Source organism: Physeter macrocephalus, unplaced genomic scaffold, assembly GCF_002837175.3.
Source record: "Physeter macrocephalus isolate SW-GA unplaced genomic scaffold, ASM283717v5 random_175, whole genome shotgun sequence".
Lineage (NCBI taxonomy): Eukaryota > Metazoa > Chordata > Mammalia > Artiodactyla > Physeteridae > Physeter > Physeter macrocephalus.
The window spans coordinates 57,219-81,721 of record NW_021145480.1 but is presented as its reverse complement, the minus strand read 5'-3'; the positions used below and the strand labels follow the sequence as shown (position 1 = coordinate 81,721).

Below are 24,503 nucleotides of genomic sequence, written 5' to 3'. Positions count from 1 at the left end.
TCAGCAGGGCAGACTTTATTAGTGATATCAGTACAGCAGAGGCGCCCATGGAACAAAGGGAAGGGGACCCACGCCGGGACCAGTCCCCTCCTTCTGTCCCTGCAGGACCCTACGAAGATGGGGCCTGGCCTAGACCAGTTCCTCCTGCTCCACCGGAAACGTGGAGATGGAGAGCCTGGGGCTGGCCTTGCTTCCTGCTCCTCTTCTCATCAACCCAGTATTGTCACTTCCTTACAGGATTAGATCTCCCTCCCCAGCCCCTAGGCAGGGATCCCCAGCTACTGGGGAGGGGCAACTCTGGCGGGGGCGGGGCCTGAAGTCTAAGAATAACCTGTAGGGCCCCTCCCTGCCCCATGCCCTTGAGTTCCCTGGGGCCCAATGCAAGCAGGTGGAGGGAGCACTGAGGGCTTCAGGGCGTGTGGGCCCCCAGCCGTTTGGGCTTAAGGGAGCCCCACAGCGACTGAACGCCCCTGCGGACGGTCCACCCTACACGCCGCGCAACCGACTCAGCTGGGGGTGCCGGGAGGCAGGAGGTGGAGGCCTGGGAGCGGGCATCCAGACACTTCTGGTAGCGGAGCTGCAGAGAGGCGGGAGGGGCAGTCACGCTCCAGCCTACCCAGTGTGGGCCGGGTGCCACCGCTCCACCACCCTACCCGCTTACCATGCACGCAGCCTGCACGGCCTCGGAGAGGCTGGCAGCATTGGGCTCGCACCAGAACATGTGGCAGCAGAAGGAGGCTGGGCCGGCAGCCATGATGAATGCAAACGTGTGGACATCTCTGCCCACGGCCAGGAAGGACAGGAAGCGCACTCGGCACTCCCCCAGCACTGCCTCCGTCTGCGGGGAGGGGAGCCAGTTGGAAAGGAGTAGCCCGCCCCTCTTACACTGGGTGCGTCCATCTTACTGACGGCCCTTCCCCTCATTCCCGGTCTCCCCTCCGTGGCAAGGCCCCTCCATACCTTCTCCACCCAGGTCTTTACCTGCTGGTGCAAGATGGTGAGGGTGGCAGGGGCCACGCTGACGTGACTTGGGGTCCACTGCTCACGGCTACTGGAGGACAGGACCGATTCCAGGGCCCCATTTATCACATCTACCCCTGAAAGATAAGGATATGAACATGGCACTGCCGGTGGTGGAGAGAGGATACCCCCCGCTCTACACTAGACTTTCCAGCTCTGCCCAGTCGAGCCCAGGGCCTTTGCTCCATCCCCACTTCACTAGCCTACAGCGCCTGGATGATGCTGTATCCCTTCCTTGGTACTCTCCTGCTTGGCTTCAGTGACTGGCACTTTTCTAGCCTCTTCCACCTTGAATCCTAAGCTTGGTTTGCTTCACTGACTCTCTTTCTCCAGCCTCCTGAGCAGACTGACCCCCCAAAGCTCTATCCTCTCCATACCTTGCTCTCCACATTCAGACATTCCAGTGCTTCACACCACAATCCCGTCCAAATCAGCCCCTATAGGCCAGTCCTATCCGGTCCTCAAGACCCAACCTTCATTTTTGTTTTAAAGATTTCCATTTGAGGAATGTTTTTTACTCTTGTGTCATTACTCTTGTGTCATACCGTGCTAAGTCATTACAGTGCACTATGTCATTTACGATCTCACAAAAGATCCCTTCATCTCCATTTTATAGATAAGGAAACTGAAGCTGATAGAAATCAGGTAGTACACTTTAGGTCACACTAAGAAATGGGGATCTGTAGGCAAGCAGTCTGATTCCAGAGCCTGGGTTCTTAACCAGGCCTTTCCCCTGCCCCTCGCCTATAGTCCTAGTTTCAGAACCAGAGTGCTGTCAAAATCTTAGTTGTACTCAGTAATTTCTATGACTTGCTCAAAAGCCAAGGAACCCAAGGCTCCTGGCTTTTAGATCAATCAACTTTCCCTTGTAACAATATCTCCTCTACTTCAAACTGCTGTTAAACATTTCCACCCATGCATCCCACTTTTGCTGTACTCAGCAGAGAACCAAGGCAGGAGCACACTGGCATGGTGGGGCATGGGTTCTGTTCCCTGCACTACTCGTGAGCTGGCTGTGTGTCATCTGGGTACCATCGCAGTGAAGAATTTAGAGTGAACGATGCCAACGCAAAAGCACACACCTCTGTGGTCTGCTCTTGGGCCCTCTTGCCCCTTTCAGTGCCTCTGGGCTCCCACTAGGAGCAGAACACATGGACCCTTTGAGGGCAGAAAACAGATCTTCCTCGAAAGTTCTCCCTCATCTTGGCCTTGCTAGTCTTACCTCTGGCTGGATCAAAGCCAAACTCCTCTCCTAAGCATGAGGTACTCCAAAAACTGGCCTCATCCGATCTGTCAAGCTTCGTATTTTACTGCTCCCTGAGCTTGAAACGATTTATGTACCATTATTAACATCTAATCTTGGCGAATGCCCAGCTAGGCAGATGGGGAATACAAAGTAAGAGAAGAGGATGCCCTTGAGGGACAGACTGTAACTGAGGGAAAAGCCTCTGTCTAGAGGGCCCTTCCCCTCTTGACTGTCTGCGAAACCCCCAATTCTCACGCTTCAGAGTTCACCCAGGGCCCACCTGGGAGGCCTTCCCTGCTGTAGGGCAGAGAGGGTGTTGCTGGGACACGTCTCAGCACATCTTGTAACTGCTGGGAAACCTTTCGCCACACTGGGCTGTGGCCATCTCAAGGACAGAAACCAAGTTTAATTCATGTCTGTGTCCCCAGTCCTAGCACAGGGCTTATCTACTGAAGGAATTCCAGATGCTTGAGCAAGTCACCCTCGAGGCAACATGGGCAAATGCACCCCAACCGGTATAACCAAGCAACCCAGGAGCCACAGAAGGGTCACAGCACGGGCAGGAGTGGGCGGGCCAGGGCAGCCTGCAGAGGGCCCAGATGTGGATGACACTGATGCGAGTCAATGGAAAAGCTCAGAGGTCATGAGTGTAGACCGTACATCAAAGTCACACTGCTTAATAAGCAGACGGAGCCGTGCGGGCGGCACCTGTGGCCCCAGGGTGGCGAGAAGCAGCATGTAGGCGGGGGCGCAGTGGAACTAGGCGGCCTGGAAAAAGTCTATTTGGTAACAGCTCAGGACTGAAACCTACACCCTGACCCCAGCCCCAAGCTCCCAATCCCCCTTATGCTTATTTTTTTTTTCCATCTCAGTTGTAGCCTTCTAACATACTATATAATTTACTTATTTCATCGATCCTGAATAGAATGGCAGCTACTTGAAGGCAGGAATCTTGGTCAGTTTTGCTCACTAACATATACCAAGAACCTAGAGTAGTGCCTGGCGCAAATCAGGCACTCCTTGTTGATGAATGAATGATTAATGAGTGAATATTGCAGCTTCGGGAGGGACCAACGTTAAACTCATGGAGGTTAAACAGGGAGCATAAATAAAGCATGAAGTGGGACTTCCCTGGTGGCGCAGTGGTTAAGAACCCGCCTGCCAATGCAGGGGACACAGTTCGAGCCCTGGTCCGAGAAGATCCCACATGCCACGGAGCAACGAAGCCCGTGCGCCACAACTACTGAGCCTGCGCTCTAGAGCCTGCGAGCCACAACTACTGAGCCCACGCGCCTAGAGCCCACGCACCGCAACGAAGAGTAGACCCCGCTCTCCGCAGCTAGAGAAAGCCCGCGCGCAGCAACGAAGACCCGATGCAGCCAAAAATAAATTTAAAAAAATAAGTAAATTTATAAAAAAAAAAACAAAAATCAAGCATGAAGTGAGTTTAGGGACTACTGTGTGAAAGCTGCGGCTTCAACAGAGCAGACCGACTGAGCTGATGGACGGCAGAGGGGCCGTCAAGGGCTACAGACAGTTGCTTTAATGTGGTGAGAACTTATGTGAGTGGCAGGTGGATAGGGGAGTAGGGGAGTAACTGGAAGAGGCGTGAAGTTGAGGGTGAGTGGGAGGAGGAAACTAGCACAAAGGTGAAGGGCTCAGCCACGCCGCCTTCCTGCTCCCCCAGCAGGATTTTCTTGCCTGCAGCTTCTCATCTGCGGCAGTGCCACGGAATCCAATCCACTCCTCTCTGCACATCCAGGCCTTCCTTCAAACCCCAGCTGAATCCCCACCCTCTCTAAGAAGGTTCCCTCACTGAATGTAAGTAAGGTGCTGGTCATTAGTCAGCATGGTTTGAGAGGAAGAGCAGAGAACTGAAGATGACCAGGGTTAGAGTCCTTGGTCTACGATCTCCTGGGCTATGTCATCTGAGGCATTCTTTCATTTGTGTGTTTGTTTATCCATTCACCCAACACTGTCGAGTTCTTCCTAAGTGTCTTTTGACATGACACCCAACCATTTCTTAAAGCCGTCTCTTTTTTTTCCCCTCTGACCTCGCTCCTCCTGTCCATTAAATGTTGGAGGAGCTCACCGCCAGGCCTAGGCTCATTTGCCTTCTCGCAGTGGCTGCCTACTTTCCGGGCTCGATCTTCTCCACGCTCGTGGCTTTGATTACCTCTCTAACCCAGTGATGCCCACATTTGTATCTCCAGCCCAGATCCCTCCTCCGTGAATCCAGATGCCAATTTGAGTTTGCCGCTCACCTTCCTGAAGGCATACCAAACTCAGCACGTCTGAAAATTGAACTCAAATCTCCAAACCAAAATTGGCCTCCTCCAATGCTTACTAGCTTTAGAGAATGGCACCACTATCTGGTTAGCTCCAAAAGCCAGGAAGCCGGGGCTCAGCCTTAGCGCCTCTGTCCCTCACCCCGCATCCAACCAATCACCAAGGCCTGCTGACTTTAATTGTCTAATCATCTCTTGAATCCACACACTCCTCTTCAGCCCCAGCACAGTCCAAGATGTTCTCATTACTGGCCACAACTACTGCAAGATCCTCCTGGGTTCCCACGTCCCCCTCCACCTGCTGAGCAGCCTTCTCCACTGGTATAGCCAAGGTGAGCGTGACAAAACTCAAATGATTACGCCTAGTGCACTCGAGAGAAATCCTCTTATAACTCCCTGCCGCCCTTAGGATGAAGAACAAATCACTAACATGGCCTATGAGGTCCCGCAGGACCTGACTGCTGCCGAGCTCCCAGCCTCATCTGGCATGGCTGGCCTTCTCTCAATGCCTTTGAAGTACCAAGGTGCCTCCCATGATGGGTCCTCACACCGTTCACTCTGCCTGGAGTGATCTTTCCCGCTTTACTCCTGTCTCCATCCCACTTGGCCACATTAGATCCTACTGATTTTTAAAATCTCAGTTCAGATGTCACTTTCTCAAGTCTTTTCGGACTCCCTAGACTAAATGAGGCTCCTCTTACACAGTTTCATAGCATCTTGCTACTTTCTTTCAGCGAATGACTCAACTTGTAATTTTACATTTATTTGTGTGATTATTTGACTTATTCCTCTTTTTGTTCTACTGTAATCTCCTGTAACCTCCATGAAAGCAGGGCTGTGGCCACTGTTCTCCCAGGACCTGGTACATGGTAGGCTTCATAGGTATTTGCTAAGTGAATGAACAAGTACATAACAGGTACTGTAAAAGCACTAGAAATATAAGAGTGGACCTAATAGTCTCTACCCTCGGTTTCTTTATCTATAAAATGGGTATCATCATAATCCCAACCTCACGGGATCCTCAAGAATTAAATGACGTATAAGGGAGTACTTTACAAACAATAAAGCCCATTGACCAATACGCTCACTGCTTCCTCTCTAGATGCTCACGGCGCATACCAAACCCAGCTCCCGGCTGCTCCAGCGTCTCCAGTCATCAAAGATCTGCCTCCCAACCTAACCAAAGCTTTTCTGCGGGATTCAGGAGTGGGTCTCCCTATATGCCTGGTTCACTGGTTCACAGTGAGTGAAGGCAGGGTACGGAGTGCTGCTGGGACAGAAGTACAGGAGGTGGGACGCATCTGAAGGGCAGGGAGACATCAGCATGAGGAAGGTCTGGTAGAAGGAGGAGGCAGAGGGTGGGAGCAGAGTTTGGGGATCAAGGAGGTGGTCCCTGCGTGAAAAAGGACACACATACCAACAGGTTTAGCAACAGGCACATTCCCCAGGTAATAGACTTGGAACTTTTGTACCAACTCATTCTTAGGCGCTGGGAATTCCACTGCGGGGGAAAAAAGAAGAGGATCACTCATAGTGGCAGATCTTCCTCACTCCCAGTCCCCACGACCCGGGGATAAGCTGGACATTCACCCAGACAAGGCCCTACCTCCACCCCCTCCCCCTGCCTCCCTTTAACCAAAGTCCCTCCACTTATTTGACCCAAAGAATTGAGTCTCCATTTTCCTATCACTCTGTCCAGTAGCTCGTGCCTCTTCTTGGGTCACCCCACCTTTGCCAACAAAGCTGAGACAGACCTGGCAGGGTGGTGACACTGACCTTGGAAAGGGACATCCACAAGTTTAGAGTGGTCCAGGGAGAGTCCATTTACCAAGCAGCGGGCATTGCGCCGTTCGGCCATGATCTGCGGAAGGGGAAAGGGGGAGGGGGAAGAGCGAGGGAGGGTGTGTTAGGCTTCACAGCCCTGGAGCCCCCGACCCCGACTCAGTGACCCCACCCACATCCTTGTAGGGCAAAGGTGGCAGCTAGTCCAGGGTGCGAAGGGGGCCGTGCCTTAGAGCAGATCTCATGCAGGCTGGTGGCGATGTTCTTGGCAGGTGCCTCACAGCGAAACACGTGGCACTTGAGCATCTGGGTCAGCTTATCGCGAGCCACATAGGCAAAGTCCCTGTTGGGGGGAGGGGCACCTCAGCGTCTCCCAGTGCTGAGCCTCATTCCAGCCCACCCACGCCCTCCCCGTCCATCGCAGCTCCTCCAGGGCGTCTGCCCTCGGGATGGGGTCCTGCGGGCGCTGCCTTCTGGCCGGAGGGTAGGCAGGCAAGCATGCCGAGGTCGAGGACAATAGGCGAGCACAGCGGGCAGGAAGGGGCAGGGCAGAATAGGGGAACTTGGGTGCTTCATGGCATCTGGTCCAGGTGTGGGAAGAGGAACGGTCAAGGCAAATTAGGCATAGTACCTCTCTCTGGGTCCGGCAGCACAAGAGAGGCAAAGAGCAGAGTTAGGGAGGAGGGCCCCACTCTGACTGCCCCCCGCCCCAGGATCCCCGGCCCTGCTCCCACCTTCCGCTGTCCCGCCCGACGCCCCACACGCGAATGCTGACGATGGGCTGGGCGTGCAGCAGGGCCTGACTGTGCGGCTCCACCAGCTTTAGCGTCTCATCCTCCAGCTGTAGCAGCAGATCCTTTCCCTGCAGGCCCAGGAAGCAGACGCTCAGCGGTGCCCCAGCTGGGAAGGTGGCTGATCTTTGCCACTTCCAGCTTGAGGGAGGGTGAGCCACAGCTCGAGGGCCCTTGCTTTGGTGTCGGACCAGCCACCCTGCAGCCTCACTCTAGTAAAGGTCACACCTGTCATCTCTAACGAGACTCCTTTTATCATCCCCATCGCCATTAAACAACCATCTCCCAAGGTCCCAACGTGGAGTCACACGTCCATCTCACAGGCTGTCACCTGGTGGGTGTACACCTCCCTCCCCAGCCCTTGTGGCGGCAGCTGGGCTCTCCCAGCTCTCCCAGTTCCCTTCACTTCTCCGTTGCCCGGCCACCCTGCCAGCTCAGGCCCTCACCTCCCCCCAGCCCCCAGACATGGGGTCGTGCAGATTGTTTTTGTGGTAGGAGAGCTGACGGATGCAATTGTTGACTGCCACACTGCTGCGGCCAGGGGCCAGCTCCTCCTCCGTCATCTCCACCCAGCCAAGGGAGCGCACGGCGAAACACTGCCAGACACAAAACAGGGGGTGGGAGATAGAGGCTCTGAGCTAAAATCGGAAGAGCCCCCAGCCCAGGACGCAAGGAGGTTTGCTGAGGCCAGAGGAGTTCCTGACTCAGAACACGGCCGGTGGGAGGGTATAAGACTAAGAGGCTCTACAAACAGGATATAGTTGCAGGAGGGGTGCTGGTCTCAGAGGAGACCCCTGCCAGTCAAGGAAGCATCTGAGCCAAGCCTGGAACAGCCCCCTGCCAGGCCACGGGACCGGTTGAGTTAAAAACTGAAGTGCCTCCCGCTCAGACACAGGGGTCTGTGCTGAGACTTCAAGAGCTCAGGACCTGGGAAGCTGTACTGAGACCAGAGAGGCCCGCAGAACATGACCCAAGAGGCATTCCTGTACACAGAGGGGCCCAACGTGGGAACGGGCATTGGTCTTGAACAAACCTTGATCCCTGGGTTGACATTCCGTGGGGGCAGCTTCTCCTCCTCTTGGGGCAACGGCTCTGGGCTAGAGGCAGATGGTAACACTTGGTACAGGCCCCCAAACGGGGAGCTGTCCCAAGGTCCCTTCCAGACAGACCCATCCCACTGTCAGCCCACTGTGTCATGCCTTCCCACTTACCTGAGGCTCTGAGCTGGGAAAGGCAACGTCCCCTCCTCAGGGTCCTTCAGTCCCAAATCCATCGGGGCCTCCTCACTGGGCTCATCCTTGGGAAGGGGAGAGAGGAATCAGGACCAAAATGATGCCCCTTCTCCAGCTCCTCCATTGTGAAGGAGGTCCCCTCACTCACCTTCCAAAATTCTCCATCCTCGAAGCCTTCTCCATGCGCAAAGCCGGTCCAGGTGAGCTAGGAGGGGTGGGAGCCAGGGGTGGGTGGCTCATCTAGCAACAGCAGCGCCACCCTCCCCCCCAGGTCAAAACCATCAGGCCCGCGAGCCTCACCTGGGACTCCTCTCGGGGGCTGCTCCCCTGTGACGGGGAGGCCTGGCCCGGGGGCTCCCACTGAGTGGTCCCTGTTGGGATGTGCCAGTAGTAGGTCCCTGAGGTGTCCTGGACCCTCATCCATCCAGCTGGCAGGTCGGAATCCGTCTCGAAGGCGTTCGGGTTCCAAAAGGAATCTGCCAGGTGGGGGGTCTCGGTGAGGGTCTGCCCACCCAACAAGCAAATCGTGGGTGCTGCGCCCAGTCCCCTCCCAAGACCCCATGGTGCAGGAAGGGCAGGGGAAGGGCTCCAGCACAAGGTTCCTGCTTCCTCCTAGAGCCTGAAGTCTGGAGTCACAGCATGGGGGGCCCCCAGCATGAGCCGTGACTCAGGTCTCCTCCTGGGCTCTGCTCCTGGCTAATATGGCCACACAGAGGGAAGGAGGGAGGCAGAGAGAAGGGAAGAAGGTTGAGTGACCCCAAATGACCTCCTGTCATACATACCCGGATCCCAGGTGCACACACTTAGCAGCTCCTGCACACACAGGTGCACACAGACATACAACATATACAAGCCCTACTACATACCTGTGCAGCCACCACAAACCCAAGGGTGTGCACACACAGGAGACACCTGCACAGACAGCAGGTATTGCATACAGGTGCACGCGCATGTGCAGGGGCAGACACACACACACCAACTCCAGCCATCCACTGATGCGGCCATCATACACAGGAGTGCGCACATACAGCGATACAGTCCAGGCCCTGCCACACGTGTGTGCAGAGACCACACCCACAATGACCCCCCAAAACATGTGTGGGTACCACACAGACAGTGAATGCACATTCAGACACACAACATATGTCAACCTCTGCCACATGTGTGCAGATACCGCAGACACCCACAACCTAACCCTTGCCACACACGAATGCAGGCAAACATTTCATGCACATGCACACACACCGCGCACCTGTGACATAGCCCCTCCTCCCCCCGCAGAGCCACGCCACTCCAGCCCTGCAGCCCAGCTCAGGCCTCCACCACTTCTGTGCTCCCTGCCAGCCCCGCCCCACATCATGCCCAGGCCCGTGCTGCCCCTCACCTGGGCTACTGTCCTGCAGGACGATGGCCAGGAAGAAGTCCTGGGAGAACATGGCGCTTGCTCCCAGCCCCTCCTGCCTCCACCCTCCCTCCTCACAGCCCCTCCAGCCCAGCCAGCTGGGCTCACAGCCTGGTGCTGGGCTGCAGAGAAAAGCTCATCCCGCCCCCTTCTCACCAGGGCAGAGCGCCTGCCAGGCAAGATCCTCCCCCGCCTGGAGCTCGCTAGGGAGGGGCCAGGACCACCAGGGAAGGGGACCCCATTGGGGTGGGGATGTGGGGTAGGGCTCATGAGACCCCAGCCTTCCCTGCTCACATCTCTTCTTTCTAATCCTGCGTCCCCTCCCCCCAATCCTGAATCTCCATCCCACCCCAAAGCGGTCCCCTCAGTGCCACAGTCAAGCCCAGTCTTAGGGACACCAGGAGGCTCAGCCCTTCGGGAATACCCCAGCTACCTGGGGCCCTGCAAAGCCTAGAGCTCTCAGTACAAACAGGGTGTGGCTTCAAGGCTCCCAGGGATCCCTCCCCTGCCCAGAACCTGCCCAGCAGTTCGAGCGGAGAGTGGGCTTCGGGGGCTGGGTCCCAGCAAGCTTGAGGCCGGGCTTGGGGCTTCCCAGCACCAACCCCCCTCACCTGCCAGGGCCCAGCTAGGCTGCAGCGTCTCCTCGGCAACCGCAGCACCAGGACCGGCTGGGAGCGCCCAGACTGCTGACGTGCTTCCCGTTACCAGGGAAACCAGGAATCCTGACTGGTCCAAGAGGCAGCACTGAGGGACAGGCAATCCCCAGACCCAGGCTGCTGGGCAAACAGGCACGGAGGGCTGGGAGTGGGCGTGGTTATACCAAGGTGGCTGCATACCTGATGTGAGAGTCATTGGGATGAGCTGCCTCACTGCCCTCAGCTTCCAAATGAGGTGGGCCCACAGAGGAGGGGCTCTTCTTGCCCATCCAGCCTCTAGGTACCCATTACTGCCTCTTTCCCCCCCACCCTCCCCTCCCCTCAGGCCCTAGGGAATTAGAATGCCCGCTTTTCCCCAGAGACCCTCCATCGTCTTCAGGGCTCTCCCGCCAAACCTTCCAGGAGCCCCACACCCAGGGCAGACGTGCCCCCCAGAGCCACACCTTTCTTCCTGAAGGGTCACAGACCCCTTGAATCTGCGGACCAGTTCACCATCTTCTGACTGAGTCACACACACCAATCCATCTGCCATCCCTGTCAGCCTGCACCTTCCTGCTTCAAAGAGCTTCATCCTTCCGATCTGTCCTGGAGGGGCCGCTCTCCCCACTTGACCATCTGGGAGGCCCTTCTGGAGCTTGGCACGTCTCCTTCCAAGCACAGCCCCACCCCGGCCTTTGCTTCCACAAGCACGCATTTATTCAGGAATGTACACTTTCACTCCTGCACCAATTCATTCCGGCACTCCTCCACGCACTCAGAGGTTCATGTATCATTCATTCACCCACGCATGCCTCCCAGGCTAAGCCAGATGTAGTCATTTGCTCAGGAGTCAGGAACGCTCTCCTTTCCCCACCCCCACGCACGCCCGTAGTCCAGACTACTAGTATCTTCTACCAGGGTCAATGCAGCAGCCTCACGGAGGGTCTCCCTCTTCCTGTTTAAGTCTCCCCCAGTCTGAGCTGCATGCTGCATCCCAAATGACTGTTCCAAAATGCTAACCTTCTCTCCAGGTGAATACTCTAATTGTTTTCTCCTTGCCCTCAGGATAGAACCCACATTCCTCTACAAGGTTTGTTTGCTGTTATGAGCCCCTAATCGCCTGCCTCTCAGCCTTACCTCTGACCCCCCTCCGTACCTCTGGTCTCTCTCTCCCTGCCTGGGACACGCCCCTTATCCTCCCTGAGCCCAGCCTCCCTCCCCTCAATCTTCACCTGGCACCAGCCACTCCTCCTTCCAGCATCAGTGTAAAGGTCGCTTCTCAAAACTGACCCACACCCTCTCCCCGACCATGCACACAGGCAGGGTGCGTGATGTCCCTCCTGCACCTCCCCCACCCCAGGGCCCAAACTACCTGTTTACTTCTGTCTCCACCCTAGACTGTGAGTGCCGTTGAGGGCAGGAACATCTGTCCCCCGCAGTATGTATTCTCAGCATTTAGGACAAGGCCTGGCACTGAGTATGAACCCAACACAGTGGGTTCCCAGTATGAAACCAACACAGGTAGGAAAGTTCATTCATTCATCATTCATCATTTGGTCATCACTCATTCATTCATATACTTATGTATGCAATCAACAACTTTGTGGAGATCCTAGGGTGGGAGGGAGAAAATAATGTTTGCTCAATTCTACCACATGCCTACAGGAGCCCAGACCTCCTCTGTGGCCTTCCTGGTCACAGCAACACAGTTACAAAAGAGGCAGTGACGCAGCCCCTTCTGCTACCCTCAGGTAACACAGCCTCCAGCAGAGCTTGATCCTTGCCCATCCTCTCGCCACACCAGCTCCCTTGCTGAGGTCACTGCCCACACCCAGCTGGGAAGCAGCTCTTCAGCAGTTCTGTCTTCCCACTCCCAGAAAGCTCACAGGAGTGGCCACTACAGTGACCACTCAGGGGCCCCAGAGCAGCCAGGCTCTCCATTATTTGGCCCCAGATTCACACCCCCTAAGGCAGAGGTTGCAAATAAGCAGCCTGCAGTCTGATGTAAACCTCAGATAGATTTTGTTTGGCCTGCATGGTGCTTTTTTTAAAAAACAGACTTGGTTGCTAACATTTAGAAATTGGGATGTTTCACATCGATATCTAATTTTCAGTTTCCCTTGAAAAGTCACATTAACTGGCTCCATTGAGACTACATTTCCCCCCACCTAACCCTATAAATAACCAGCTGGAGTGGAGTAGTAGCTGTTCTCTGCAAAAGGGGTCCAGGCGATGACCACTGACTGCCGCTAACATCCCCCTAAAGACAGGCAATCAGACTTTGTCTTTGGTAGAATTACTCAATACCACCTGTGAAGTGTTCTTACAAAAACAAAACACAAAAAAACCTCAAATCTGAATCTGATCAAGGCTCTAGAATTCACTGCCAATTTACAGGAAATCCAGGGGAAGAGGAACATGTTCAACACCACACAGGGAGGGTCTGCAAATCCAGACCACGGAAAGCCCAGGGCAAACAACACAGCGGCTTCAATTAAAACAACATCAACAAAACTGCGAGCAAAAATAGAGAGATGGAGGAATAATGTATAGATCAAAAGAAACCTTGACATATTGACTATCAAAAGGTCTGTTCCTATTTGGATATTGATGCAATGAATCAAAACTTTTTAAAAAGAGTGGGGAGGACGTTTATCAGACAACTGGGAAATGTAAACATTGACTGGATATTCGATGATATTAAGGAATTATTGCTAAATATCCGTAGGCATGATATTGATATTGTGGATATTTTTTCAAAAGAGTTTTATCTTTCAGAAAGGCCTGAATGAGTGGGGACCTCCCTGGTGGTCCAGCGGTTAAGACTCCGAGCTTCCACTGCAGGGGGCGTGGGTTCGATCCCTGGTTGGAGAACTAAGATCTCGCATGCCACACGGTGCAGCCAAAAAAAAAGCATGAGGAAACATTTACGGATGTATTTGCTTCAAAATCACCTAGGCTGGGGCCCAGGAGTAGGTGGGGGTATAGATGCGGCAAGGTTAGCCACGTGTTGCTAATTGTTGAGACTGGGTCATGGGTAAATCAGGCTCGTTATTCTATTATTTTTGTATATGTCTGAAAATGTCCATAGTAAGTTCTTTGAAAGGGGATGACATGATGCCCTTGGCTCATGTGAACTGCATGCTCCCTGCAAAGGTCCCTCAGTTTGGGGTCTGGGTAAGGTGCCTGCTGCCTGGTATGGGAGGAGTCTTTCCTTACACTAACATCCAGCCCAGGCTTGTGGCTGCAGCCCATTATCTTTGCCCTTCGCGCCTCAGCTGTCTGCATCTCTATGTGACACTAGCAAATGCAGAGACTCAACTTATTTACATGGGACACACTTAATGGTCGATCTTTGGAGTCCTAATATCTATCCCCCCCACCCCAACAAAGCATATGTTTATTCTCCCTTTGTTTCCTAACTTTTAGTCAATATCTTACTCCTGACTAAACAGTACTCTTGCAACGTCCAGTGTGGTGCTCTGCACACAATACCCCAGTCTTTCCAAATAGACCTCTGCGCGGAGGAGCTGCCTCTAGGAAACAGCCCGGAGTGCACCTGGACTCATCGTGCTGTAGGCATCGGTGACAGCATAAGGGCCAAGAGCTCGGGTCTACACTTGGACTTTGGTTTAGATCTCAGTTCTACTGTGATCTCAGACTGTCTGTGACCCTGGGAACGGACTAAACCTCTCCAGGCCTCTTTTTTGTCACCTGTAGTATGGGCATAATTATGGTATCTACCTCACGTTATAGTGAGGATTCCATACGATAATGCTGAGCACAGAGCCAGTACCTGGTAAGTGCCTCATAAACAGACCTAGTCCACCATCCATCGGGAGTGTGGGATGGATGGGTCTATCAACTTGTTCAAGCACTCTCTGAATGTAGGGACCATTTCCTTCAGGAAAACCTGGGCATGGCCTGCTGAGGACTGAGGATACAGGCTCTGTGACTCACGCCCAGGCTGACCCTCTGTATGGAGGGACCCACCCTCTGCCCTCTTGCCCTCCCACATTCCCCATATCAAGCTCCACAAGGTACCTGTGTCCTCCGGGGAGCCATAGGAGGGGCTGCCCTGGGATAAGGTGGCCCAGCTCGAGTCCTCGTCACTGGCTGCGCTGTTCCGCATGCCAAACAGAAGGCTGGCACTCTTGCTATGCTCTCGGGGGCCGTCTGCAAGGGCCTGGGGCCCGGGGGGCACCTCCGCACTCTCCAGGGGCTCCGGCAGCCCTGGGGGAGAAGACAAGTCCTCCTCCTCCTCTTCCTCCTCTTCCTCGTCATCCTCCTCGGCCTCCCCTGCCGCCTTCTCCTCTCCCTCATCTGGGCCCTGCTCTTGGGTGCTGATGATCAGGCCGGGTCCTCGGAGCCCTCTGTTGGCCGCATTATGGGCGGAGAGCTCCAGCTCAGAGTACAGGTGCATCAGGCCTTTGGGGCCCAAGGGTGCCATCTCGGGCTCCTGGCTGGCTTCCTCAGCCAGGGTCAAGGTCACGTTGCGATTCTGGTCACGGTGGGCTGTGGCGGCCCGCCGGAGCTGGTTCTGGCCCTCCTTTAGCCACTTGGCATTGGCGGGGCCTGGCTCGGGCCCCCCACCCTCCCCCATGGCGCTGCGCAGGTCCTTGGGTCCCACGGCCGTGGCCTGCAGCTTGGCGTTGAGCAGTTGGTTGTGGGCAGCGTGCAGGGGCAGGGGCAGGCTCAGCGCGGGGCCTCCGTGGCTGTTGGCATTAATGGCCGACTGGCTCAGGGATGATGGAACGGACATGGCCTTGGCAGATCCTGCAGGCAGGGAGGGGAGACCACGTTGAGCCTCCAGGTCAGGATAGCAGCACCCCTGCTTCTGTCCCAGGCCTGCGCCCTGCACCTCCTCATCTCCCTACACTCAGCAGGCCAGCGTACACCGCTGTGTCTGCTGAGCTATTGTCCCAGGAGAATAACCGGGCTCGACTTCTGTCCGCCATCACCACCACCACCGGCTCAAACCCCACCCCCATTGACCAGGCCCAGGCCCACAGTCCACCCCATCCCCAAATCCCCAGCCCTGAGCTTGCCGGGATAGCACAGCCAGCCCCTGCTCTGCCCTCACTCCCAACTGCAGAGACTCCACACAATGGCTCTCTGTGCATGCCCACCCCCAGCTCATACAACTGGGACTTGCTGTGCCAGGGGCACAGCTGGTGAGGGACTGGCTCGTGTGTTCTGGACACTGGACACCGCCTGCCCCCTTCCTCCTGCCACACTGCTACCTATGCACAGCCCCACCACTGTGAGCTCCCCACGCTCTGTTCCTATCATCATGAATCGCTGGGTCCAATCAGCCCCCAAGCCCACCCCGTCCTAGGGACCATGGGGACAAGAGAGAATGAGCATAGACCAAGCCCTCAAGGGCAAGGGCCTGGGAAGGCAGGTCATAACGGAAGGGCCTTCAGCTCCAATTCGTGGTTCCTCTGACCAGCTGAAGCAACATTTTGGTGACTGTTTCTATGAGGTATCTCACCTCGGGTACCAATTCCTCTGCCAGCCCCTATAATGCCCCATGCCTGGGTCACTGCAGGAGTCTTTGATCTGGACCCTCCAGCCCTTCAGGTCTTTTCCCAAGTGTCACCTTTTCAGTGAGGCCTTCCCTGAATACCCTTTGTAAATGTGTAGGCCACCGTGCCCCCTCCCAGCAATCCCCAAACTCTCCCCAGCACCCGACACCGTCCGACAAGCTAAGTTATTATTTACTTCGTTTAATGATCGTCTGCTCATGACTCTAATTTCAGTTCCATGGTGGGTGAGGATTTTGTCTTTCTTGTTTTTTTTTCAATGTAGTATATGCCTAGGGCTTCGCACAGTGCTGACACAGAGCAAGAACTCAATAAATATTTGTTGAATCAGTGTATGAATCTGCCCCCCCCCCCAGCTGCCCCAGGCCCCATTTAGCATCTCCTCTGCCAGTTTCAGAAAACATACCCTGGTCATGTCACTGCGTCTCAACCATTGCTCATCATGCCCCAACCAAACCTCCACCTGCCCTTCAGGTGAGGGGTTCTCCTGTCCCACAGTGAAAGCCCACCAGTCCTATCCCCTCGGACCCCCTCCTGCATCCTCAGAAGCGCTTCGTGGATCACCTTCTCCTCCTATCAGCCAAGCCCATCGCCCTAACGATTGATCTCGCCCTCAAAGCCCCATTCCACCCTCCCCATCTCCCTGACCTTCCACTGCTAGGCTTCTCTCCTTCCCTGACCCCCACTATAATGTGCTCACTCCCTGGACCCTCCCTGGCCACCCCCTCACAGTTTATTCTCCCTGACCAACCATTATCCGACTGTCTCTCTGCCCGACCCTCTTAGACACTATCCTTCCCTCCCTGATACCCTCACTCAGAGCTCTCTCTTCCTGCTTGACCTCCCCACAACATGCAACTCTCCCCTAAGGACCGCCCCCCAGGCACACCTTCCCCTCAGACTCCCGCTGCACAGCCCTTTCTCCTCAGTTTCTTACCTGAGCGCTCTCCACCTGCCTGTGTGCCCTGAGTTCTTTCTCTCCTTGAACCCATGGCCCCAGTGCTCTCTGTCTCCACAGCGCAGCTCTCAACCCTGAGCACAGACTGCACGGAGGTGTTTAGGCTGCCCCGCAAGACTCTGCCGTCTCTCGGGCGCAGTGCCGGGTCCTGGGGCAGGAGCCGTAGCTCGCCTTTCCATCACTCCTAGCCCCTCAGACCCTAGCACAAGGCTATGCACACATCTGTGAAATAAATGTGAGAAGGTCCCGGTCCACGTGTCTGCCTCACATGTAACTACCTGATGGTCTGCTCGGTATGGCTCCACCTCGGCAATGAGAAAGCTCGTGGCCATCGGCATAAATGAGAAAGACAGACAGCTCTGTCTCTACCCAGAACCACAGTAATCTTCCAGAAATGGAAACCAGATTGTGTCACTCTCCAGCTCAAAAAATTAGATGGCTCATGACTGCCTTCAGGATAATGTCTGACTCGTTAGCAGATCACCAAGAGCCTCCTTGAGCCAATCCCTATGACCTCTCGGGCCTCCTCCCCGTCCTGCCTCCTTCCCACCTTACGCTCCAGCCACAGGAAGTATGGTGGATTCTAGAACATGTCACACTCACACGGCCCTGGCTCTTTGTTTACACTGATCCCTCGGCTTGGAATCCTGTCTCCCCTTGTGAGGACCTCTGCTCATGTTTCACTACTTGGCTCAGCGGTCAAAGCTCCTAAGCAGGAAGTCTTTTCTGTTCAGTCCCCTATCCCCATCCTCACGTGCCCATTCCCTCCTTGGCTCACCATACCCAGTACTGCATTCTGTCCGAACATCTGAGACCCTGTCTCATTCAACTTCCCACCCCATTACCAAAGAGAGTGTGCTGTGCGTCTGCACAGAGTGGGCCCCTGGTCAGGCTGGAGGGGTGAGAAGAATAGGAACTGAGAAGCCCAGAGCTAATTGGGAATAGACACTGAGACAGGCTTGTGTGGCCTCATGGGCTGGGGATGGGAGTGTCAGGGAGGGTGCTGGAGAATGATGAAGGGTCCCTGAGAAGGAAGTAGGATGGGGTCCTGGACAGGTGAGGCCTGAGATCTAGGAAAAAAGGGAGGGAGGGAGGGAGGGAGCTAGCTTAAACCGATATCCTAGTTCAAAGGCTGTTCCTTTGAGTGGCATCTCCGTGAGTTTCAGGAGATGGAAGACCCCAAGACTCTGCCACACTCAGAGCATCATAGGGATGCCAGGCCCTTCTCTGAAGCAGCAGTGTATGCAGCCAGGTTTCTCAGTGCTCAGGCCAGGACCAACCTCCTTCGCATTTGGAAGTGTGGTCTGGGAAGGGCACATGCCCCGTGAGGCTGGGACAGTGAAGAACCAGGGTGACTTCAGGGCAGGCCTGCCCATCTGGTCATGGGGGCAGAAAGCACCGGGGGAGGGAAGGGGGAAGTTCTGCCGTGTGAAGACTGCTACAGCCTGAGCGCCTAGCCCAAAGCAGTGCGGTCTCCTTCACCTCACTTTTTAAGGTCAAAGGATGACCAGCTGCCCAATACCTTCAAGAAGGGGCACAACCTAACCTCTCCCCTCTCACTGGCGCTACCCATACCTGGAGCCTCTCAAAGGATGGAAAGAGCCAAATGGATTCTGGCTCAAGGCAGGGAGCTGGGCGGAGCCCTCAGGGGAGGAGCTAAAAGAAGAGTGGCCACTAAGCCTGAAGGGGCTGATAGGAGACCACATGGGTAGACAGGTGAGGCCTGCTCAAGGTCAATGGTCTTCTAACCTGACCACTTACTATATGCCAGGCACTGTGCTGGGCATGGGGGGAGAGTGATGAATAATAAAGAAATGACTCTTCCCCGAAGGAGCTCACAGTCTAGCAGGGAAACAGTCTCTGAACAACTCGTTACAATGCAGTGTAATGGCAGTATCTAGTACTCTAAGCACTCCCTATGTGTTGAATAAGTGATTGACTATTTTGATGGGGAAGCAACAGGGCACTATAGGAGCCCGAGGCTTACTTTGACCGAGACATTGGCGAAGGCCTGCCTGAGACAAGAACACGACTCTCCTTGGACCACCCCCTTCATCATCCCTCCCTCTCAGAGGATGACCCCCAACCCCCAACGCACTCCCAGTTCTCGGAGGAAATGGCAGCCATCAGCCAGGGAACATCCTCAAACCTACAAACTTACTGACTCAGCACCAATCCTTTTCTCTCCTTTTTCCTAAAACCAGTTGCTTCACCTGTCATTTAAATCCTTCCTTTCATGCCTTTCCAGGAATTGTATGCCACTGTTAATCCATTTTTTTCTTCTACCTAATCAACCACTCCTCAGTGGAATCCACTATCCCCCAACTTAAACACAGAATCTTTCTTGACCTGACATTCTTCCAGCGCCACCTGCTACTCTCTTTTCTCCCCCACACCTGCAAACTTCTTGAAAGAGCTGTCTTTACTCATGGTTGCCATATCCTCACCTGGGTCTCACTCTTCCACTCTTCCCAGTCCTGCTTCCACTCTCAATATGCCTCAGTAACAGCTCCTACCAAGGTCAACATGACCCCTGTGTCATGTAATCCAACAGACACTTGGAGTCCTCATCCTGGTTGTACTCTCAGCAGCATCTGACACCACGGGCCTCTCATCCAGCTTTCATCCATGGCTTCCACACACTACATCTCCTGGTTTTCTTCCTACGCTCGTTACTGCCTGGTGGTTTCTTACACTCCTTTGCTGGCTCTTCATCCTCTGCCAGCTGTTACACGCTGGAGTTTCTCACAGCTTGTTCTTATGCCCTTTTCTCTTTCTCACCCGATATTCGACACAGGTATTCATTCATGCCCATAGCTTCAGGTGCCCCCTACAAACTGATGCTTTCCAAAAGTACACCTTCATTTCAGACCTCTCATCTGAGCTCCAGACACACACATTCAACTTTCTACTCAACATCTCCACTTGGATGTCTCAAAGGCCTCTCAAACCAACATATCCACTCATGTTTCTCTCTCCCACACCCTAACTGGTCCTTTCAGGATCCTGGCTCATGGAATGACATGACCATCAGTTCTGTCTGTAAACCAGAAGTAGCAATACCATTCTTGACACCACCTTCTCCCTCACTCCCCACATTCAATCCATCCCCAAGTACTGACGATTTTCTATCCAAGAACAATTGTTGGACTTGATCGACTCTCTGCATCCACTACCGTCAACAGTCCACACCAAGGACAAAGACTTTAAGATCAAAATTCTTAACATGCCCTAAATTGTCCGGCTCAGCCTTCCTCTCCAGCTTTGGCACTCTGCTGTCCAGCATCACTGGCCTTCTTTTGATTCCTCGAAGACATCATGCTCTCTCTTTCCATAGGGTGTCTGCACGTGATTCCCCCTCTGCCTGGACCCTCCTTCCCCTACCCTCTCAGTCTAATTCCTTTGCCTCTTTGGTCAAATGTCCTGTTCTCAGAGACACCTTCCTTGACCCTCTCTCCCTACCTCCTAGTCCGGTTTAGCTGGTGCTCTTGTGTGTTCTCAAGGCACCATTCACCTTTCCCTTCATGGTACTTATTACATTCGTAATTTTATTCTTATCTGATTTTCCCCTTAGACTGTCAGCTCCATGGGGACAAGGACACAGTCTATTTTGCTCGTAATTATATATTCAGTGCCTGACAGTACCTGGTATATATTAGGTGCTCAAAGCATACTTGTTGAATGAATAAATGATCAGATAGGTTTTTATTTTTAAGGAAAACACTACGTTAGAGTATTAAGAGAAGGTAGGCAAGAGGGTATGTTATCAGAGCAATCAAGGAAAAAAGGGGGTGTGTGGCCTAGATTAAGTTTGGCAGCAGTGGGTGAGATGGAGTGAAATGAATGGATTTGTAAAATACTTAGGTAGTGGATGTAACAGAACTTGGTGACAAAAGATGTACACAGTGAGAGAGAGAGAGACAGATTAATCTAGAATATTGCCCAGGATTCCAGCTTGGGTAGCTGATTGGAAAGTATCCATTTCTGAGAGTTGAAGGAGGAACAGATTTGAAAGAAGGGGTAGAGAGGGAACATAGGAAAGATAATACAGCTTGGGATCAGTGAGTCTGGAATTCCTGTTGGATTTCCAAGGGGATGTCATGAGGCCAGTTGGATATTGCGTCTGGAGTTCAGGAAAGAGATCTGGGCAAGATGTATAAATCTGAGAATGATATAAATATATGAAATTTGAAGCCTTGAGAGTGAATAAAGGACCCGAGGAGAAAGTGCAGAATGAGCGAAGATGGCCCAGGAAAGCACCAAGAGCCCCACCAGCATCTAAAGAGAGCGGAAGGAGGTAGCAAATGAGATTGAGAAGCAGACAATGCTGCAGGACAGAAACAGGAAAATGTTTCAAGGAGAGTTGACACACACCACTAATACTAGAAAATGGAAAGGGGGTAATAGGAAAGTGTCCATTGGAGTTGGCCACATGGCCATCTCCAGTGACCTTGGCTTGAGCAGTTTCCGTGGGTTCCAGAGACAGAACACCGAGTGAAGTGAATGAATGGGAAGTGAGGAAATAAAGACATCAAGTGTAGACGAGGTTCTGGCTTTAAGGAGTGGAGAGAGCTGGCACTCTGAGGTACTGGGAAAGCAAGAAACGCACAGGCAGATTCAATAGGTTCGAAATATCCTCTGAATTGGCAGTGGGGAAGCTGCTCCTAATGGGTGCTCCTGCCAGCGCTAGGCCTCCTGGCCGAGGAGGGACACAGCCGGCCCCAGGGCACACCCCTCGGTCGCCGAAGGCAACAGAATGCGGCTTGACAGATTCCAGGCCTGGGACCCTGCAGGAATCCGTGCAGCCTCTGAGCTTACCTCACCACAAGTCCTCTTCCCAGTCCTTGACCTCCCCTCCCCCATCCCCCATCCCCCCCACCGCCCCTCGCTTCCCTTCCCCTCTTCTCGCTCCCTATTCATCTCGGAGGGCCAGGAGGTAAAGGTCGGGGAGGGGACGGTGTGAGGACCGAAGTAGAGTCCGACCTTGTAAGGGGAAGAACAGGAGGGTAGTCGGAATACGCGGTGGGAGGGCCGCGCGCGGAGATGGGGCCTGGCGGGGGTACGCGGGCCGCCGCGGAGCTCGGGCTGCGGGGTCCGCCGGCCACTGGGGGCCGGGATCCGACCGCCCGGGCTGGGTCCCGGCAGGGGAAGCTCCTACCTGCGCGGGGAGGCCCCAGGCCCAGGTGGCGGAGGTGGCTCAGGCTGCAGGGCTCGGGCTCCGCGGCGGCTTCTCCATCACAACATCCCCCGCCCAGGAGCGCGCGGGCCGCGGGGCCGCGCCCGGAGCAGCGGAGGCGCGCGCGGGGCAGGGGGTGGGGGCGGGGCGCCATCTTGGGCCGGGCGCGGGCCGGGGAGCGGGAGCCCCTCGGGGGCGTCACTGGTGGCAGCCGAGCGGAGGGCCCCTCCCTACGGGACCCTCGGGCCTCGATGAGTCCAGCGGCCCAAAGCCCCTCGCCGGCCGCCATCCCTGCGCCCGGGTCCCAGGGTTCCAGAGCGCTGCCCCAGCCTCCAACGACCCCCGCCCGACCCGGCACCGCCCTCCACCACGAGGCCTTGGACTCACCCTGTGCGGCCCACAGGGCCCTGGCCCCGCACCCCGGCGGGGCGACTCACCAAGGGGTTGGAGCCGGAGCGGCTGTGGCAGTGCCAGGGCCGCGGCCGCGCGGGGAGGGGCTCCAAGGAGGCAGCCTGCTCTGCTCTTGCGGCAACACTCCGTGACGTCCTGGTGGAGAAGCGATGAGGGCACAGCGTTGGTGATAATAATAGCTCTTATTTAGTGGCCGCTTACACGGTGCCAGGCTCTGTGTTAAACCCGTTATATGCATTCGTCCTCACATCAGCCCTGTGAAGTCGCCACTATGATCATCCTGTTTTCAGAGGCAGATGCTGAGGTTCAGAAAGGTAAAGCGACTTGCCTGCAGTCACAGGTAAGTGGGAGAAACAAACTGGAACCCAGATGTTTCTTAACACCCTACCACTGCTGCTGAACATGAAACTGTGACACCAAGGCCTTGCAGGTGTGAAGAATGAATCGCTCCCTGGTGGAGATTCACAGGAGGGAAGGAAGAAGGGGGAATGTGGATGAAAAGTGTGAAGGAAGGAATGATGGGGCCCAATATTGCACAGACTCCCTGGATAGTGAGTTCCCAGTGGTCAGGTCAGCGGCACAGAGGCTTTCAAAGAGGGGGAATATAACCATCCAGAAACCCTCTCCTGGCTTGTTCCTCTAAGGCAGACGTTTTAATTTATTGTAACTACTAACTACTGAGCAGCTGACTCAAGATGCCCTCAAGGTACCTAAAACTAAAAATGTCCAAATCTAAATTCATTGTCTCCATTGTCTCATCCCCTTTATTGGCCTTCTAAGAAGTTTCACTGGGGTGAAAAAGAACCCTCCCCAGTGCATGTGTGCATGAACACGCACACACACACACACACACACACACACACACACACACACACACACGACTGGATGCAGCTCCACTTTATCCATCCCAGTGAGTGGTACCACCATCTACTGCTTGCCTAAGCCAGAAGCCTCAAGATCATCTTTGACTACACTTTCACTTGATTTAAGGTGAATATAAATGTTTTAACTTTTTGTTATGGAAAATTTCAAATATATATAACAGAAGGAGACAGAACAGTATAATGAACCCTCATATACCCATCATTCAGCTTCAAAAGTTATCAACTCCTGGACAAGAATTTATTATGAATAGACAAACTTCTATGATATATGAACCATGTACCAAGTCCCAAGCTAAGTCCTAGGGACCCAAAGATGAATCAGATTTGACTGTCACCCAACCTGGAGGGTATAACATGTGACCTTTGTCCTTGAAAGATGAGTAAGAGTTACCCAGAAGAAGAAAGGTGTCATTCATTAGATCATTCTCTCTCAACAAATCATTATCATGTGGGAGGCAGTGTCCTTGGTGCTAGGAACTTGTAAAGAAACAAGACTGAGTCCTTGCCCTCAGGGAGCTTGAATAACAGGGGAAAGAGATATTAAACATATGCTTAGAAATGTGATGAGTATTTTGAAGTTGTACATGATGCTATGTGAATGGACTAAATTTGGTCTGGGGAGGTTTGGGAAGGCTTTCATATGGAAGGGCACTTATGTGAAGGGAAGGGGTGAAGGAGATAGAGGTTATCCAAGAGAAGAGAAAATGATTCCAAGTCAAAGGGGAAGTACAATAATGGGTGGCCAGTATGGGTGTGGAGAAGAATGGCATAAGGTGAGGTGGAAAGGTGGACAGGTGCCAAATCAAGGAGGGCCTTGTATGTTAGGCTTAGGGTTTTGGACTTTATTTTAAGGGCAATGGAAAATCAACATAGACTTTGAGGCAGGGGAGGGGCATGTTCCCCCTTGCATTTTAGATCACTTCTGGCTGCTAAGTGGAGGATAGATAGGAGGAGAGCAAAACTGGCAGGGTGGGGACCAGTTAGAAAGCAATTGATATAGTCTAGGTAGGAGATGGCTATAGTAGTGGAAGTAGAGATGGAAAAAATTGCATAAGTTTAATAAACGTTCAGGAGGTAGAATTCACACAAACTGGTGATCAATTGATTGACTGGCTATGGTAGTATAAAGGAA

General features: G+C 54.0%; 1 protein-coding gene across 4 annotated transcripts; it reads right to left on the bottom strand.

The window, feature by feature from the left end:
• Nucleotides 1-22,613, bottom strand: APBB1 (amyloid beta precursor protein binding family B member 1). Of its 4 annotated transcripts, none has more exons than XM_028484607.1 (14): nt 22,514-22,613; nt 14,441-15,172; nt 8,660-8,835; nt 8,508-8,564; nt 8,339-8,424; nt 8,161-8,224; nt 7,574-7,723; nt 7,071-7,198; nt 6,565-6,679; nt 6,331-6,415; nt 5,972-6,055; nt 982-1,097; nt 662-838; nt 1-577 (listed from the first exon to the last, which is right to left on the bottom strand). In XM_028484607.1, the coding sequence occupies exons 2-14, from the start codon at nt 15,156-15,158 to the stop codon at nt 410-412; spliced, it is 2,124 nt and encodes a 707-aa protein (XP_028340408.1). In that variant the 5' UTR covers nt 15,159-15,172; nt 22,514-22,613; the 3' UTR covers nt 1-409. The 4 variants fall into 4 exon arrangements, with proteins under 4 accessions (XP_028340408.1, XP_023974737.1, XP_023974736.1 ...); XM_024118969.3 differs by having other exon boundaries at nt 22,464-22,573; XM_024118968.3 differs by lacking the exon at nt 22,514-22,613 and adding an exon at nt 22,059-22,194.
• Nucleotides 22,614-24,503: the final 1,890 nt, after the last annotated feature.

Coding starts and splice junctions, on each gene's coding strand:
- APBB1 (XM_028484607.1), bottom strand. CDS start 15,158: ATGTCCGTTCCATCATCCCTGAGCCAGTCGGCCATTAATGCCAACAGC. Junction 7,724..8,160: donor ATGTCAACCCAGGGATCAAG/GTTTGTTCAAGA, acceptor TGTGTCTGGCAG/TGTTTCGCCGTGCGCTCCCT. Junction 6,416..6,564: donor TGCATGAGATCTGCTCTAAG/GCACGGCCCCCT, acceptor CCCCTTCCGCAG/ATCATGGCCGAACGGCGCAA.